At 35.3% G+C, this 18515-nt stretch overlaps 1 protein-coding gene across 7 annotated transcripts in view; it reads left to right on the forward strand.

Annotated features, from left to right (window-relative positions):
* Window positions 1-18515, forward strand: part of Ss18 (SS18 subunit of BAF chromatin remodeling complex) — an 83297-nt gene that overhangs the window by 41902 nt on the left and 22880 nt on the right. For all 7 annotated transcript variants that reach the window (XR_015444250.1, XR_015444244.1, XR_015444247.1 and 4 more), the window contains 2 exons: window positions 15922-16089; window positions 16768-16872. Coding sequence is in view for 4 of the 7 variants with exons in the window: in XM_013075276.3 (XP_012930730.1) it covers window positions 15922-16089; window positions 16768-16872 (273 nt within the window). In the remaining 3 variants the exon portion in view is untranslated. The remainder of the gene's footprint in view (window positions 1-15921; window positions 16090-16767; window positions 16873-18515) is intronic.

The following is an 18515-nucleotide window of genomic DNA, read 5'->3' on the forward strand; positions in this document are numbered from 1 at the left end:
CAGTTTATTGTCAATCTCAGGGAGTGAAATTGTTACTTTGTCAAGTATCCTGTGAATAATAATCAAAAACCAGTAAGTGGCACTCTGTTCTTCTAATTGTCTGTTTAAACATTTGGCTTATTGCCACCGTAATGCTTTTTCACTTAAAAACGTGGTGAAGATAAGGATATGAGATAGAATTAAATATTTTGTAATAAAACTTGCTAGATTTTGATTATAAAACAGTTCACTAAAATGTACTCAGATAAAGGAAGTTAATGGTCTGCTAAAAATTATGATGAAATATTACGTTGTAATTTTTAATATCAATTCAGATAACATAATTTTGATGAGATATACTAAAAACACAGGCAGTCAACTAAATTGTCACTCATTGTAGCTTCACAAAACCTGGTGTTGCCCTTTTTTTTTTTTAACCTCTAAGTTATTTAATGTCTGTTATTAGGTCACTTAAAGGTTCAGAACAACAGCAAGATGAGTTAGGGCTAGGTCAGAAGGGAGTTCAGACGCTTCAGAGAGCAAGATGAGTGAGTGATCATCTTGCAGCAGCTCAGAGATAAAGGAGCACTTAGACCCCAGCTGGGCAGAGGCAGGGCGTGGCCGAGGTGGGCGGGGCGCAGCAAGGTTGGGCACGCGCTGTGAGATGAGAAGATGAGAAAACAAGCCACGCGGGAGCGCAGGTGTGGGGCTAGGCGCTGTTTAGGAGAGGAGTCGAGGTAGGTGCTGGTAGGGATTGTTCTAAATGTAGGAACCGGCTTTTCCTTTTTTAAAGGTCATATTTTATGAGTGTGGGAGTTTACCGTTTATTATAGTACTTACTACTTTTTGCTTTGTTCTCTTCATTTGAGTTTCATAGAAAATAGCTACACAACAAATGACTGCAGAGATGTGATTTGGAAAAAATCAGACACTTCAAAGTAAAAATAATGCAAATCATTGAAGAAATATTTGTTGTCTTCACATATCTTCTAGACAAAAAGCTTTGTTCAAATTTTAACATCTCTGAATCAAAAGAATCCATATAAAATTATAATTCCAAAAGTAAAGAAAGTTATAGGATATTCTGGCAACACCTATTTTCTCATGAATTTAATTTACTTTAATCTCGAATTTTTCTTCTGTTTTAGTTTTTCAAAACAAGGTTTTGTTGTGTAGTCTAGGCTGGCCTTAAACTAGAGATCCTCCTGTCCCAGTCTCCCAGCTGCTGGGATTACAGTCGTATGCCCCCACAGTCAGCCTATATAAATGTCTTAGAAAACTCTTTTAGTTATAAAGAACCTATTTGATGAAAAAATTATTTAGCAGGATGAAAGTTTTATTATTTTCATTATAAAGCATTTTCATAGTTTTTATAAAAATAAACTACACATTTTATATTAATATTGCTTTTGTTTAGACTTAAGTATGTGGAAGAAATTGGAGGAGACTACATTTTAAATAGTTCTTTTTTTGCTTTTTGTTTTTGTACCAGGGATCAAACTTGGGACCTTGCGCCTACAAGGGAGGCGCCGGAACCACTGAGCTAAATCCCCAGCCCCTTAAATAGTTCTTCTTAATGAAAAGTTGAAAAATACCAAAATCCTGTAAAAGGAAACATTTTCGCCTTTTAAAATTTCCTTATGTTCATTGAAATATTACTGTTGAGTTCAAATAAAAATGCAAAAATCTTTTGAATAGCCCCAAGTTTCCACATACTTATCTCCTCAAGAAATATTAGAAAAAATGTTTAAGGTATTTCTTATTAGTGAATCATAGAAAAATACTTATGAAATATTTTAGATCAAACCTATTTTAAGGAGACTCAAAGGGTAGAGAGCAGGATCTTGGGTTTGATTTCTAGGACTCAAAACAAAGGAATTAATGGTAAGGGTCAAAACAAAATGGAAAAAGAATAATCCAAAGAATTCTATTTTTAAAAGGAACAATTAAATGGCAGTTGTTTAGCATATTACTTATATGAATAATTAATGTGTGTTGATATATTAATAGTGATTTTTTGAAACTTTGATTATGTGGTATAGTTTGTAGTTTTCGTTTCTTTTTTCTTTCACTTTCACCTGTGATTCTAGTCTAGGGCCTTGCTCATGAGAGCTCTACTCTGAGCTCTACCCCACCCCCATGAAACATTGCAAGACGAAGTCTAGATGCATTCATCTAGGGGTTTTGCAGTAGTGTTTCTTTTAACCCCTTCCTCCTTTGCAAATTGCTGCAAGAATTCAGTTTTTTCCTACTTTTTTTCTCTCTCACATCCCACCACTTCTGTCTCAACTTTGAAAGTGAAATTAAGAGGAAAAAAGTAAACTCTTAAAACATTTTCATTATAATTTAGGAGAGTGATTGAAATTAAAGCAAAGGATAGATATTTTATGTGTTTACATTTTTATCATTTTAATTGTTCAGAAAATAAAGAGAAATAGCCTGATTTATACCAGTAACGCTAATGTGATGAATCACATCATAGTAGTGTTGTAAGGAGGATATTTCTAGTAATGGAATTATGGAATTTCTTTGGACTTCATTAATATGTACTGAAAAATTTTAAAAATCAGTACAAGATCTGGCATAACAAAAGCATAGAAATCTGTTACATGAAATATCTCCTTAAAGAAGCTGCACAAAGCTGTTTGTAGAGGCACACGCCTGCAGTCCCAGCTACTGGGGACACTGAGGCCGGAGAGTCCCGAGCACAGGAGTTTGGAGACAGCCTGGGCAGCATGGTGAGACTGTCTTTACAAAACAAGAAGAACATCAACAAATAAGCCTGTTACATTTACCAGTTACATATTACTATATTCACAGTTATCCAAAAGAGGATCAGCAGTTTATGTTTTTTAAACTTTTGAAAGAATGAGCTTGCATGTAATGGTGTTGTGAATTGGTATCTACTTTAATTCATTTGTAGTATTTTACATGTGTCTAGGCATTGAAAGTTTTGTATTTTAAATTCAGCTAATTCAGCAGAATTTTTTTCTTATAATAGTTTGATTGGTTGGATTGTTGTTGTTTTGCTTTTTAAGACGATACCTCTGTGTAGTTCTATGTATTTTGGGATGGCCTTGATCCCACTGTGTAGCCCAGGCTGGTCTAGAACTCAAAGTGATCCTCCTGCCTCAGCCTCCCAAGTGCTGGAATTATAGACTTGTACACCACAACCGGCTAGTAGCAGAACATTTTTGCCTATATTCTCTTAGAGGACTTTTTACTTGCATGTGAAAGATTTGGCAAATTTTTAATGATAATTTGTTTTTTAAAAAACTTTTGGCCAAAAAAAAAAAAAAAGAAAACTTTTGGCAAAATGTTGCTAAAATATGATATACAGTCCAACATACACTTTTTCATGTTATTTTCACTGTTATCCAGATTATCACTTTGAACCTTAAGAATAAGCCTAGTGTTGCTACGCAAATTTATATAGAGAGAATAAACTCTTAGAATTCAAAAATCTCATTTTATTTTTTTTAAATTAAGCTTATTGGTACATTTTAAGTGTACAGTATGACATTCATCATTGGGAATTTGTACCTTTACATGATATATCTTGGTTCTTATTTTTTCCTCATACCACTGCCCTCCCTTCAACCCCCTCCACCCCTCCCTATTTTCAAAGACTTTGTTTCCATTTTTTCCTTTTCTCACATTTTTTCCTTTCTTTTCTTTCCTTTCCCCTACCCCTCCCACTTCCTTTTCCCCTTTAGACCTTTTCTTCCTATTACACGTTATCTATTATACATTTTGATTCTTATTTACACTTTCAGTTTCTCACACCAGAGAAACTATTCGGTATTTATGTCTGTCCTATTTATTTCACTTAAGAGTGTGGCCTCAGTTTGAATCCATTTAGCTATAAATGAACTCGTTTCTCATTCTTCATGGCTGAGTAGTACTCCATTTTATTAAAAAAACCCCACATCTTTATCCAGTCTCCAGTCGATGGGCAACTGGGCTGCTTCCAAGCTTTAGCTATTATGAACTGTGCCACTATAAATATGGGTACGCATATATCACTGTGGTATGATTGTTTTAATTCTTTTGGGAAGATACCCAATAGAGGAATAGCTGGGTCAAATGGGACCTCTAATCCTAGTTTTTTGAGGTATCTCCATACTGATTTCTACAGTGGTTGTACCAGTCTGCACTCCCACCAACAATGGATAAGGGTTCCTTTCTCCCTGCACCCCTCCCAGCATTTGTTATTGGTTGATTCTTGATAGCAGCCATTCTTTCTGGAGTGAGATGGAATTTCAGTGTTGTTTTCATCTGCATCTCTTGAATGACCAGTGATGTTGAACATTTTTTCATGTTTATTTGCTATTTCTACTTCTTTGTCTGAGAAATGTCTGTTCATTTCAGATGCCCATTTTTGAATTGGGTCTTTAAATTTGAGGGTTCTGATTTTTTTTAGTTCTTTATATATTATAGATAGTAGTCCTTTGTCTGAGGAACAGCTATTAAAATTTTTTTCCCACCTTGTAGGTTGTCTCTTAGCTCTGTTGGTGGTTTGTCTTGCAGGGCAGAAGCTTTTTAATAGGATGAGATCCCAGTTGATTCTTTGTGCTAGTTCCCATGCTACTGAGGTTTTGTTTGTAAAGTCTTTTCCTATGCCACTGTCTTCAAGAGTTCTACCTAACCTATCTTTCAGCAAGTTTAATGTTTCTGTTTTAATGTTTAGGTCTTTGATCCACTTCAATTTTAGTTTAGTGCATGGTGAGAGATAATGGGTCTAGTTTTAATCTGTGGCAGGTTGAAATCTAGCTTTTCCAGCATCATTTATTAAAGAGGCTATCTTTCCTCCCTTGAGAGTGTTTCGCTTTGTCGAAGATGAGATGGCTGAGTATGTCTGGGGTTGTCTGCATCTACTAATCTATTCCACTGATCCTCCGGTCTGTTTCTTTGCCAGTACCATGCTATTTTTATCACAGTTGCTTTGTATTATAGTTTTATGTTGGGGATTGTGATACCCCCGTCATGTCTTTGTTGCCTAGAATTGCTTTTGCTATTCTAGATCTCTTCTGGTTCCAAATGAATTTTTGGATTGTTTTCTCTAGTTCTGTGAAATACACTGTTGGGATTTCAATCAGGTTTGCATTGAATCTATATAGCAGTTTTGGAAGTATGACCATTTTTACTATATTGGTTTTTCCTACCCAGGAACGAGGGATGTCTTTCAATTTTCTGATATCCTCTTTGATCTCTTTTTTTCAGGGTGCTGTAGTTTTCAAGGTAGAGGTCTTTTACTTCCTTCGTTAGATTGATTCCTAGACATTTCATTTTTTTGGATGCTATTGTGAAAGGAATTGTTTCCCTAATTTCTCTCTCCGTGAGTCTGTTTGTGTGCAAGAGGGCTATTGATTTTTGAGTGTTGACCTTGTATCCAGCTACTCTACTGAATCTGTCAATTAAGTCTAGAAGGCTTTTACTAGAGTTTTTTTGGGGTCTTCTATGTAGAGTATTGTATTGTCAGCAAATAATGACAGTTTAACTTCTTTGTTTCCTATCATTATTCTTTTTCTTTCTTTCTCTTGTTTAATTGGTGTGGCTAATGGTTCCAAAACTGTATTGAACAGGAGTGGTGTTAGTGCACATCCTTGTCTTATTCCTGATTTTAGCATGAAAGCTTTCAATTTTTGACTATTTAGTATGATGTTGACTCTTGGTTTTTCATAAATAGCTAGATTATCAGGTTGAGGTAGAGACCATCTATTCCAATTTTCTGTAGGATTTTTATCATGAAAGGGTGTTGGATTTTGTCGAACGCTTCAAAAAGCTCTTTTAAAAGGCAGGAAACATATCTATTTTGTTTGTTGCCTGTATACCCCAAGTGTAAGAATCATTCTAAGGGTAGCCACACATCTATTCCATAAATAGCAGTTGGAGCCAGGTGTCATAACCTGGGTAGAGTTAGTGTCTTAAAGATATTTAATAAAGCAACAAATATTCATTAGAGTATGAAACGCCAAGTGAGAATCGAAAGGCTTTCTGAAGATGGCCAACATTATATTTGATGAAATTAGGATTTTTTTTCATTCCCAGGTTTTAATAATTATAGTTTTCCATGTTTAACAGAAGTTTGCTAATTACATAGATATAAAGAGTTTCACAAGTTGCTATGTTTATGTTAAAAAATGTGTATCATAAATTCTATGTATGTCATTCTTCAGTTTGGAACTCAGACCTTTAAGTGAAATGACAGATGGAAAAATCCCGACTTAGTAATTGTTTCTTTTTTTTTTTTTTTTTCCGAGGCAGGCACGCCACCACTGAGCTAAATCCCTGGCCCCTCTTATTAACTGTTTCTGCAGTTTATAGAAAGCCAGTTGGCCTGAGTAATCAACACTTTTCTTTTTAAATGAACCATACTTGAGATTGGTTTGTCAACTGTTGTCTTATTTCAGACACAGTATCTAATTTATTTCTGGTTTCCTTGTTGTTTGAGTAGTATTAAGAAATGGTTTTTAGATACCGTTTTTTCTATCAGTGTGTTCTTTGGCTCAACTGATCCAGAGTCTTGATGCTAGAATAGTAGGACAGCTTAGGATTTAATTGTGCAAATGTATTGTAGTAGTGTACCTCTGTGCCTGTTTGCTGTCACTGTGTGTAGGTCTACCTCATTTTTAAAATGGCAGTGTTCCTTGTGTGCATATACACGTACCTGTACCTGTCTTTGTACCTGTATCTTTCACTATACGTGGAGGATTTTTGTAAGATCTAGAAATAGATTTTTAGGATAAAATACATGAATTCTTAAAATCTTGTAAGAGAAATCATTTTCAGTAAAGGATGTGTGAAGTCACATCCCTACAGAGTATGAAAGTACTCACTTCATACCCTGTGGTACTAAAACTTTAATCTTTGCTAAACATACAGGAAAAAATGTAATCATGTTAATTTTTATTTCCTCTATTAAGAACTTATATTTATTTTCCATTTGTATGCTTTCTATGAATGCCTGGTCACATTCTATATTCTGTGGTTTATCTTTTTATTATTTGAAGGAGTTCTTTATATTTTTTCCAGCATTATGTGAATTTTACACATGTGAAAACAAGTTGTTAATTTCAGGAGCTAGGAATTTTAACTTTTAAAAATTGTTTGTTCCACTGTTAGGATTCTGAAAGTGATAATATTAGCTATCTCTTAACTGTATCAGAGCTTCAAATCAATATGTGCTAAATTAAGGTCCACATACAGTTGACACGAATAATCACTGAGAAAAGATTCAGCCAAGGGAAGAAGTACACAAGACAGAATCCAGAAGAGGTGCCAGACGCAATGCTTCTGTTTTCTTTATGGACAGACAGGATGGTTTACTCTGCAGCATGGGTGTGTGATGAAACATACAGACTGTTGCTGCCTAGAAGAGCTCACCTGAGCCTTGCTGTTGAGTTTTTCTTCTGGCTTCCCTATGTAGATTTGATTGTCCATGCAGTTAATCTTGTTCAATGATCATGATTCTGCCCTGTGACCCCTGTGTTAGCTTTCCCTTTCTGAGACAAAACACTTAAGAAAAATAACACAGAAGGAGGAAAGATTTATTTTGCTTTACAGTTTCACAGGCTTCAATTCATGGTTGCTTGGCCTAATGACTTAGGGCCCAAGGCAAGGCCAAACACCATGGCAGGGAGCGAGTGGTAAAGCAGAGCTGCTCCTCTGGTGGGGGTCAGGGATAAAACTGCCCCATCCAGGGTGCACCTGAGATGACCTGCGGCCTCCAACTAGGCCCTCCCTCCTCATGTTTCCCCCACCCGCTCTCAGCAGCCCAGTACACTGTGAATCCATAAATGGATGAATCCCTTTGTGAGGTCAGAGCCTTCATGATCTCAGTCACCTCCCAAGGCTCCACCTCTGAGCACTGCTGCGGTGGGACCCATCCTTCATCCAGTGAGCATTCGGCGGCCATTTTAAGATTCAGATCATAACCCCAAGCCCTACCCCAGCTCAGGTGCTACAGGAGTCTCCAGTGTAGTAAATTTTATTCATATGCAGGTGTGTGTGTGTGTGTGTGTGTGTGTGTGTGTGTGTGTGTATAAATATAATTATTGATAGCGGTGAGATCCTAGTACTGGCCTCACTTCTGTGAAATTACAGGGGGTGGTTTCCAAGACTGGCCTCACTAATGTGAAAGAATTATTTTACGTATTCCACGAGTGTTACACTTGATTTCTGAAACACTTTGAACGAATGAGAATTGTGTTCCCTATTTTCATTGTTAAAATTGGTTAAGTTTCTGAAATACTGTTAGTTTCGCAAGTTTCTGTTATGGAGTGTTACAGCCTTTACATTGTAGTTTAGAGAAGATGTTTTGTTTGTATCTTTAACCAGTACTACTAATATTGGATGAATGTTTTGAGGCTGTAATTTTTTCCCAATACCATTTTATAATTATAAAAAACTAATATTTAACATGAAAAATCTGGAAAATATAAAAAACAATAAAAATCACCTTTAATTTGACATGTCAGATTTAAATTACTCCACATATAAGTCTGAGTTAGTAACCTGTAGTTAGGTACTTTTAGCAGCAGTTTGAACACTTGTAATTACATATTTATTCATAAGTACTTGTTTAATTATTTTCCCTGGACTCGTGAGTTCTAGAAGTCAGGAACTACTTTGTTCTGTGTGCTGGCTGGCTGGCTGGCTGGCTGGCTGGCTAGGTGGGTAGGAGTACACCTGGCGTGGCAGGTTGGGAAGCCAGGTCCTTCTCTGTGGTGCTGTCAACTGCCAGCTGTCATTGCAGGCCTGAAACCAGCCAGGCAGGCGTTGTCAGCTGCTGTCAGTAAAATGGGTGATTGTCAAGTGTACCAAAATCTTATGGGTTTGGGAGACAAAATCCAGATGAGTTTCAGTTAAATAGCAACCAAATAAAATTTAGGCTCATTGATTGAAAATAATGACAAGTTCACAGAAAGTTACAGAGGCACAGTACAGACAGGTCCTGTGCACTCTGCCCTACCTGTCATCTCTGGCAACCATTATTACTCTTCTCCAACTGAATTGTGTGTTTTTGAAAATACTGTATAAATAGGATTGTACAGTGCTTGACTTTTTGAGATTGTTTTTTTCACTCAGCATAGTTAATATCCTTTAGTTGCAACCGAGTTGTTAACATATATCAATAATTATTCCTTTTTATCACTGAGTAGTATTCCACATATGACTATACTACAATATATTGAGCTATTCACTTGAGAAACATTTTGGTGGTTTTCAATTTTTGGCCTTTACAATAAAGGTGCTATGAACAATCCTGTGGATGTCTAGGTTTTTTTATTTGAACATAAATTTTCATTTCTCTGGGATAAACACTCAGGAGTGCAACTGATGGATCATGTGGTATGTTTTACAAATTACATTTTAACAAATAGCCCAAGACTTACTTAATTACAGCCCATTCCCTCAGAATTTTTCTGGGGTAATAACTAAGAAATCTAGAACTTTTAAGAGTATTTCAGTCAATAGCATTCAGCTACCAGTGACTTTTTTTGTTATTATTATTATTTTTATACAGTGTAGATGAAACTAAGAGGAATCATTTAAGAGAGGTTGTCTTAACTGTAGGAGATAGGCTAGCCTTTTATTTCGCTAGATTTCCAATTCTCAGTCACTAGGAAGCTAAATAATCTAGTTCCCAGATTTTTTTGTAAAGGTACATATGAATTAAAATTATTCACTTGAGAAATCCCAGATTTCTTAACTAGTGGCACTTTGATGTGGATAATTCTTTGTTATGAGGGGCTGTCTGGTGCATTATGAAACGTTTAGCAGTATTTCTGTCATCTACCCACTAGGTGGCAGTAGTAACCCTATCCCAGTTGTGACAACTAAAAATGTCTCCAGAAGTTGCTAAATTTCTCCAAGCAAAGTTACCCATGGTTGAGGATTACAGGTTTAAGAACTAGTCAGTGGGAATATCTGCATATAAAGATGGTCTATATCATTAAAGAAACAAATGACAGCAAAACATACTGGTACTATTGTTTTTAACACCTTTTAATCCTTTATGAGAATGTCTCTTAAAAATTTCATGTTTCTGAAAGGTTTCTATCTCTTCATGAGCTGTTCTTTTCACTAGCTAAACTCTGTAATGGTGTTTTTTGCGTTTTTTTCTTTTTGGTACGAGGGATCGAACTCGGGTCCTTGTGCCTGCAAAACCACTGAGCTAAATCCCTGGCCCATATAATGGTGTTTTTTTCATTGGTTACTTAGGTAGCCAGCTAAGTCTGTACTTATTTAATTGCAGTGAATTTACCAAGCTTTTGAGGTAATCATTGCACATTTTCTTAGATACTGGGCACTTGTTCTTTTATCTTTGGTATTACATTCGAACATCTTCACTGTGAGCTATTTAAAATTCATGATGTAGACCCATGTACAATTTAGTTATGCAAAGAATCTTTTTCATTTTAAATGGCTATTTAAATAGGTAGTAGTTAGCTAATTGAATTTGCTGGAGTATAGGAATTTTTCTCTTACAGATTATTAGTATTACCTTCAAATGTGAGTTAGAAATGGTTTGAGATTGAATAGGTACAGAATACGTAGTGAAATGTGAGAAGTAAATGATGAAATATGAACATGAAGTTACCAGGGCAGTTTCATGGTCTAATACTTATTATAACATAGCTATATATAGGTTTAAGACTTTTCGTGTATCTTATTAGGATTTTTGTGTTACAGTGGAAAAAATTATTTAAAATTGCTTTCTTGAGAGAGAATGACATTTGATAAATATGACTTGACTTTGGAAAGGAAGTATACATAGTGGTTAAGAGGTTGGGCTTTAGAGTTCTCCCTGTTTAGTAGCTATGCAGCTTTGAGTAAGAGCCTTAATATTTGTAACATTTAGTTTTCTTATCTATAAAATGAAGTTGAGAATACTACCTGTTTCATAAGGTTTTGGGGAGGGCAAATAGTACATATAAAGCTGTTAGCTTAGTGCCTGGCTTATGGTAAGTGTTCACTAAATATTAGCTACCACTTTGAACCATATATTTAAAGAAATTTTTAGATTAATTATACAGTTTATAGAATTATAGTTTATTTGTTTTGAAGATGTGAATATATACATATGTGTATGTATAGGGAACATTTAAGAACTACATCATTGAAAATTTTTCACAGATCAATTAAAATTTAATGTTTATACAAACTCTGCCAGCCTAGTTTTAAGTTACTATGACAGTATTCCTCACATTTTTTCCTCTCACCGTGGCTCCTGGCCTTGTGTCTGATATATAAGAAGCACTCAAATTTGATCCTAAAATTTTTCTTTTTTCCTGCTAATTTAAGGTAAAAAAAAAATCTGTTAGGGCCAGGGATTTAGCTCAGTGGTTCTGTCGCCTGCCTTGCAAGCGCAAGGACCCGAGTTTGATCCCCGGTACCAAAAAACAAAAACAAAACAAAACAAAAAATCCGATAGTAAAACATGCAGAATAGTAATTTGGAAATATTTTACATATATTTAAGATATAGGACATTGTTTCCATAGAATATCTAGTAGAGTATAAAACTTAGAAGAAATGGTATAATAATAAATTTGTTTTATGTCCTAGCAAAAATATATTGTAAGTAATTAAGACATTAGCAGAATCTTTGTGGATGTATTATGATACTTTATAGTAAAACTCAGCATCAAAATAGTTAATGTAAAAGCTGAGGAGCCGGGGTTTTAGCTCAGTGGTTCTGCCACCTGCCTCTTGCAAACACAAGGACCAGAGATCGATCCCCGGTACCAAAAAAAAAAAAGCTGAGGAATATCCTTTAAGCATATAATAGTGTATGATGCTATTTGCAGAAAATGGTTATTTATAATAGACTCATTTTGTAATATTTACTCTGTAGTACACATTTTTGGAACTTTGGGAGAGCCTTTTGAGATTTAACTCTCATACTTCGATTAGTGTCTCAGGAGATAATACTCATACATTGCCAGTGTAGCACACTTCTTTATCATAAGGAAAATACGTTTCTTAAACAATCAGAATCCAAGTCATAAAGCCATAATTTTTTATCTTTAATGGTTAAAGCTTCTAGGAAACAATAGAAAATACCTTGTTTTAGTAGTGCTCTCTTATTGCATTCTCTCTGTGGTCTTAGGGTTGGTCCTGAATGATCCTGGGATCCTCAGGGAGGGAAGTGACAGAGCATAAAAGAAGGGTGGTAATTGAGCTCTTTGGGAGTGGAACTGCTGACAGCCCCAGAAGACAAAGCACAAGCGATGTGGTGTTTGTGTCAGGGCTTAAGCTAGAAGTATCTTTTCCTTTTAGAGCAAAGTTTAGAATTTTGTTGTTATGTATCTTTTTGGATTTTTCCTCCTGGCTGTATGGTTTTGCTTTCTTTTAAATTTTGGTTCCAGTGCATAGAGTATGTGCTCGTTTTATTGTTACCTTCAGTTAAGGCAAGAGGTTTTTAGACATTGTTGGAGATGACAAAACTTTCACTTACACCAATGCCCAACCTATCAAATTATGAATGTTAGTGTTCAATTCTTTTACTCTATACAAAATATACTTAAAATTATAGCCTCAGTTAAACTCATTAGTGTTTTAGAATTTTTTTTAACAGCAGAATTTGCTTCTGAACTATAACCTTGAGGAGAGCCAGTGAAAATGGTGAAGCAGAGCCATGTGCTTTGAAATCAAGCAAGTTTGTCTTATTCCCAACTGATATCTAATGGCTGTATGATTTTGGCCTTTGGAGTCTTGAGCAAATAACTTGAAAATTGGGATCCTTTCTTTTGGTCGTTGTTAGGGGCTTACAGGAAATGAAAGTGAAAACATTTAACCAGCAGCAGTAAGCAGCATTCGGGTGCATTCCATGTTGAATTCTCATCCTCTTCACTGGGGGAGCTACCTTGTCCCTGCTGTTACAAATACATTTCCTTATTGAAAGAAGGGTCTCAGAGTAACTTTTGAAAATTAGAAAGAAGGAAAAGATGAATTTGAAAAGAAGTAGATGAACAGAAGAAAGTGAATAGGAGGAAAAAGTTAGCTTTGACAAAGTATTCCTTCAGATAAAATAGTTCTCCACATTGAAAAGGTGTGAAGTCTTTCTGCTTGCATTGTTGCTGTTGTAGGTCAGTAGAGGTGGACTTGCTTTGTTTTGTTTTCAGTTGTTTAAATAAACAGTAAACTTTCGGCTCATTTGGGAAATTTTTGCCTATAAAACTTTTCCAAGTTCTCCAATCTTTGGCTTTTGTACTTTTCCTTAAATTGTCCCCAGGTCGATAAAGGGGGGAATATGAAGCTATGTAAGCAGTATACTGGGAGATGACTCACGCATACTTTCGGGGTAGAAATGGTTATAATGGCATAATGACGAGCTCCCTTACCGTAACTTGGCTCAGTAAACCTCTAAGGAATTTCATGTATTGGTAGATGGCAACATGGGACCTTAGAGCCATTGTTGATTATTTTATATGATATGTTTTTAAGGTTGTGTGATTCCATAGTGGCGGTCGTTTGGCTGCCCTGGTATTTATTGCTCACTCTGAAAATTGCATAGTTCACATTTCTGAGCCTACAGCTTCTTGCACTTCTCTGCCTAGGTGTTTTTGGAATAAGAATGTGTGTGTGTACATGCATGTGCACATGCACACCCATGTGTGTGTTTTAGTGACTTATTAGAAAAAACTATCACCCTTTGATTTCAATGAAACTTTTTAGTTTATCAAGCTTATAAAAAGATTTGGAAAGGGAAAGAAGACCCTTTAAAATTTTGTCCTAAAATTAAAGTTTATGAAATATACTGATATGATGCTTATAAATGTTTCTGTAGTTTCTGTGCCTGTCATTATTAAGTGGCTGTTAAAAAATGCAAAATGAAAATCCACATATTTGGTTTCTTTCCCTTGGTTTGACTATTGATTTGCTGTGTGATTTTTGTAAAACTTATTTGGGGTATCTTTTCTAGGGCAGCAGAAGGACTGCTTTTTTTTCCCTAAAAGATTATATTGTATAGACATATATTATATAAAAAGGAAAATATATATAGGGTGTTCATATATCATTGTTTTCTGCATGTGTGTGTGTGTGTGGGGGGGCACTGGGGATTGAACCCAAGGCCTTTGCACTGAGTGACATCCCCAGCTTTTTTAAATTTTTAAAAATTTTGAGGCAGGATCTCCCCAAATTGCTAAGTTGCCCAGGCTGTTCTTGGGCTTGGGATCTCTTGGCTCTGTCTCCCAGGGTGCTGGTGTCTTAGTTACTTTTTCTTGTTACTGAGACAGAATACCTGACACCTAAAGTTAAAGGAGAAAGATTTATTTAGCTCACAGTTTGTAGAGGTTTCAGTCTGTAATCAGCTGGCTCCAAGGCAGGGTGCCCTGGCAGACAGGGATTGTAGAAGGGAAACAGTTCATGGCGGGCAGAAGGTAGCAAAGCAAGCAAGCAAGGGACCAGTGACAAGCCTCTTCCTGGCCCTTGTATCTTATCCAGGCTACCTGTCCTTAGGGGAGATATCACTCACTCTCTTAACCCAAGTGCCCTTAAATCCTAGCATTGCATGATGAATCAATCCCAGCATCACACACTCTAGATTTTGCAACCTCTGAACCCCCCCCCCCCAATGACCGTATAAGGCTTTGGGTGGACACCTAGATAAAAGCAATAACAGCTGGGATTGTAGGCCTCAATCAGCAGACCCAGCTTCTGTTTTGTTTTGGTTTGGTTTTTTGGTACCGGGGATCGAACTCTGGACCTTGCGCTTGTGAGGCAGGTGGCGGAACCACTGAGCTAAATCCCTGGCCCCTGTTTTGTTTTTTAAAAAAGGACTAAAATACTCTTCTAATGGATTTCAGATCAACTACCATAGTTGTTTTTCCCTGTTCGTGGATTATTTTAGATGTGTAAGCTTTAATTCAAAGACATGTTTTTATTTGAAGTCAGTGTGTTTAATTATATATTTGGTACATTATATAGTAGAAGTTACTTAAAATTCTCCTGATGTTAAAAATATATGTCACAAAAGGGCTGAATTATAATTCCAAAACTTACTGGACAATTCACAGAAAATTACTTAAAGCTGAATTAATGGCTATAAAAAAAAGAAGGAATATGGAAGAAAGAATCTGAAAAAGAAAGTTATTTGGAAAAATTCGAAGACTACTGGAAAAAGAAATATGGAAAAAAAGTTACTGAAAAGCAACTGGATCAGATTTCAACTTGAAAAAAGGAAGTTATTATGGCAAATTGAGAACTTGTGAAACTTGGAAAGACAACACGAGTAACTACTCCTTAATACTGAAATTCAGAGAATTTAATGAGTGGGTTACATTTTCGTAGGAAAGGGTGATGTATCGAAGAGGTCTAGAGGTGACTTCTCTGGAGTGTAAAATATGTAAACATATGGACATTTTTCACTGAGCCTGCAAGGAAATTTCCACAGATGATCAAAGTTGACTTCTAATGGTATTTAAACATTAAAAAGATTATTAGTAGTATAATATCAGAATTTAGATAAATAAAAGTTAATGTAATATGCTTTTAGGAACAATGAAGTACTATAAAAAGTTATGAGAACTAGAGTAGGTGCCACAGGCCTGTAATCCAAGCACTCTGGGAGGCTGAGGCAGGAGGAGCAAAGTTAGATCCCAGCCTGGGCAATTTAGAGATTTAGTGAGACTCTCAAAAATTTAAAAAGGACTGGGACTGTAGCTTAGTGTGAAGGCCCTGCGTTCATTCCTCAGTGCTGCCCCCTCCCATTATCAGGCTGTATATATGTATTACCATTGTTTGAAGAGAAAAATCCAAGTATTGGCCATTGTGTTATGTTATGCTGTGTTGAGCAGCTGTACTTAATTTTTGTTCAGAGAGAACTCTTCCAACATTATCTACTTTCATTATTTATATAATAGAGGAATTGTTTATACTTAAAAAAATACATGTCACAAAATTATGTACATAATGTTTTCTCTCTCTTCAGGTCCAATGATACATCAGCAGCCACCTTCTCAACAGTACAATATGCCACAGGGAGGTGGGCAACACTACCAAGGACAGCAGCCACCAATGGGGATGATAGGTCAGGTTAACCAAGGCAATCATATGATGGGTCAGAGACAGATTCCTCCCTATAGACCACCTCAACAGGGTAAGGTCCATTTGGGAAATTTCCTGCCTAATATAAATTTCAGTAATTGAAAGGTTTTAAATTTTAATGTGCTTTTCGTCCAGAGGCAAAGTCAGGGCTTTTGTTTCTTGATGTATTTATTATATATATGGTTTTTTTCCACCAAAAGGTAGTGGCTATAGTAGGTCCAAAAGGTCATGAAATGCATAGGAACTTTCTGATATACAGGTTTCTTTTATCTGTTATTTTCTGGGAAAAGAATACGTTATAAAATTTTATATAAAAAGGTCACTGACTTATAGGAGAAAACACTGTTTTCTTCTTTAGAAATTAAATAGCTGGCCAGGAATAAAGACATTATGCAAAAAAAATTATTTCAAAGTCCTCTAATGTCAAAATAAAAAGGAAATTAATTTTCTACTAGATTGAACCTGCTTTTAAATTCAGTTTGCTTTCATGAGTGTTGTTTGCTATTATATGTATGGTCTTAAACATTAATTTTAGTAAATGTGATATGTGGAACTGTGGTATATATGTATATGTATGTGTATATGAATAATTAAAAGCAGCAGCAATGCCAGAGTATTGGAGGTGAGTCTACAACTGAGAAATAATCTCTCATAAAGTCAAATAAGAAAGAAAGCCTTTGACGATTTAGAGAACAAATCATTTACGTCTTGACTGGTTGTGGTTTTTCAGGCCCACCGCAGCAGTACTCAGGTCAGGAGGACTATTATGGGGACCAATACAGTCATGGTGGACAAGGTCCTCCAGAAGGCATGAACCAGCAATATTACCCTGATGGTAATCTCGCCTAACCTTAACCTTCCCACTTTCTATGCCTGTCCAGTATTAATATGGAAAGCTGTTTGGAACATTCTAATTTCAGATGAAGAAACCATCAGTTTGTTTCTTCAGAATTCAGAAACACTTCAGTAATATAAGATACCAATAATAGAATTAGTTTTTTAATTTTAATCTAATTCAAGGTATATTTTGTTAGGTATTCCATTGGTTACATCAAAAATCACATTCTGTCACTGGAATTCTTTTCTTACATAAACGAAGATCCTTTTATATTTGGGATTGTTCATTTGAACCATAACACATGTCACTGATTTACTTTTTTTTTTTCAATAATAGCCTTTTTTGTGATATAATTGATATATTGTAAGGTTCACCCACCGATTTACTTTTATGTAGTGTATAAGTACATAAAGAATATAATTCTGGGATATTTTTCCCAGTTTCATCATTTTGGCTAATGTTGCATACTTCTCAAAGTACTGTGATTTGTATACATTAGTGCTGGCATTTCAGAAAAATTTTGGAGAGCTAAATTATATCCATAATACAGCTGTATATAGATTTAATAGAATAAGTAAGGCATTTGCAAGCTAGATTTTTAGTTATTTAATCTAGTGTTTTTTAAGTGGGAAGGACAATTGTAAAAGATTCATTAGTAAAGGAGCAGTGGACTATAGGAAAATCTAAATAGTAATAATGTGAGCTTACTATTAGGTTTTCGCTGTGCAGTTCTTGCAGTTTTTTTAAATCTTACAATATTGAAGAAAAAATCCAAACATATGATAAATTAAGTGGTTATATTAAAAGGTGATTTGTCTCATGAAAGGACTGCCAGAAGATTCACTTCTATAATAGGCTCTGTTGGTATATTTAATGTAAATTACTTAGAGAAACTAAGAATTAAAGCTAAAGCATTAGGAGCCATTGACTAGAAACTAATGTAAACCAGTGAGATGATGTATATAATTTAGTGTACTTGAAAAATCATTTCACCTGTCTTTTTTTGTCAATGTGTAAAGCATAAGGTACCTAGATGGATTTTTTTTTTTTGCTGTAGAGCCTCTGATTATGACAGAGCAAATACCTGTCAAGTTTTTCATACAGTGAATGTTTATTAGTGATAATGGTGACATATATAGATAATTCTGGTTTAAAAACAATATTATTTTTAATCTCACATTTTCTTGCCGTTCATGTATAGATACGGTATTTGTGTTTTATTTTAAAACTTTATGACAGTTTATAGTTTATAAAAGTTTATAATACAGTATATATACTTCAAAGAGGTAAAACCTACTTTGTTAAATTATATGTATTGGTTTAGTTGTTTGATTTTTTTTTTTTTGGTACTGGGGATCGAACTTGGGACCTTGCACTTGCCAGGCAGGCGCCAGAACCACTGAGCTAAATCCCCGGCAATAGTTGTTTAATTTTTAAAATGTATTTTAAGTGATTGAGTTGAAATTGACATTTTTCTTGTTCTTATTTACTGAAATGTGAAATTTGTCTTGTTATAAATATCACCTTTCTATTCAAACTATAGCTGTTTGGAAAATGTCAAAACTTTAAGCATATAATTTCTTAGTGGAATTTCTGCTTAAATGCTATTATTTTTGCATAGATGTATAAAATAGATTCTT

This window comes from Heterocephalus glaber, unplaced genomic scaffold, assembly GCF_053883595.1.
Source record: "Heterocephalus glaber isolate CG9 unplaced genomic scaffold, H.glaber_assembly_v1.0 deba00000331, whole genome shotgun sequence".
Classification (NCBI taxonomy): domain Eukaryota; kingdom Metazoa; phylum Chordata; class Mammalia; order Rodentia; family Bathyergidae; genus Heterocephalus; species Heterocephalus glaber.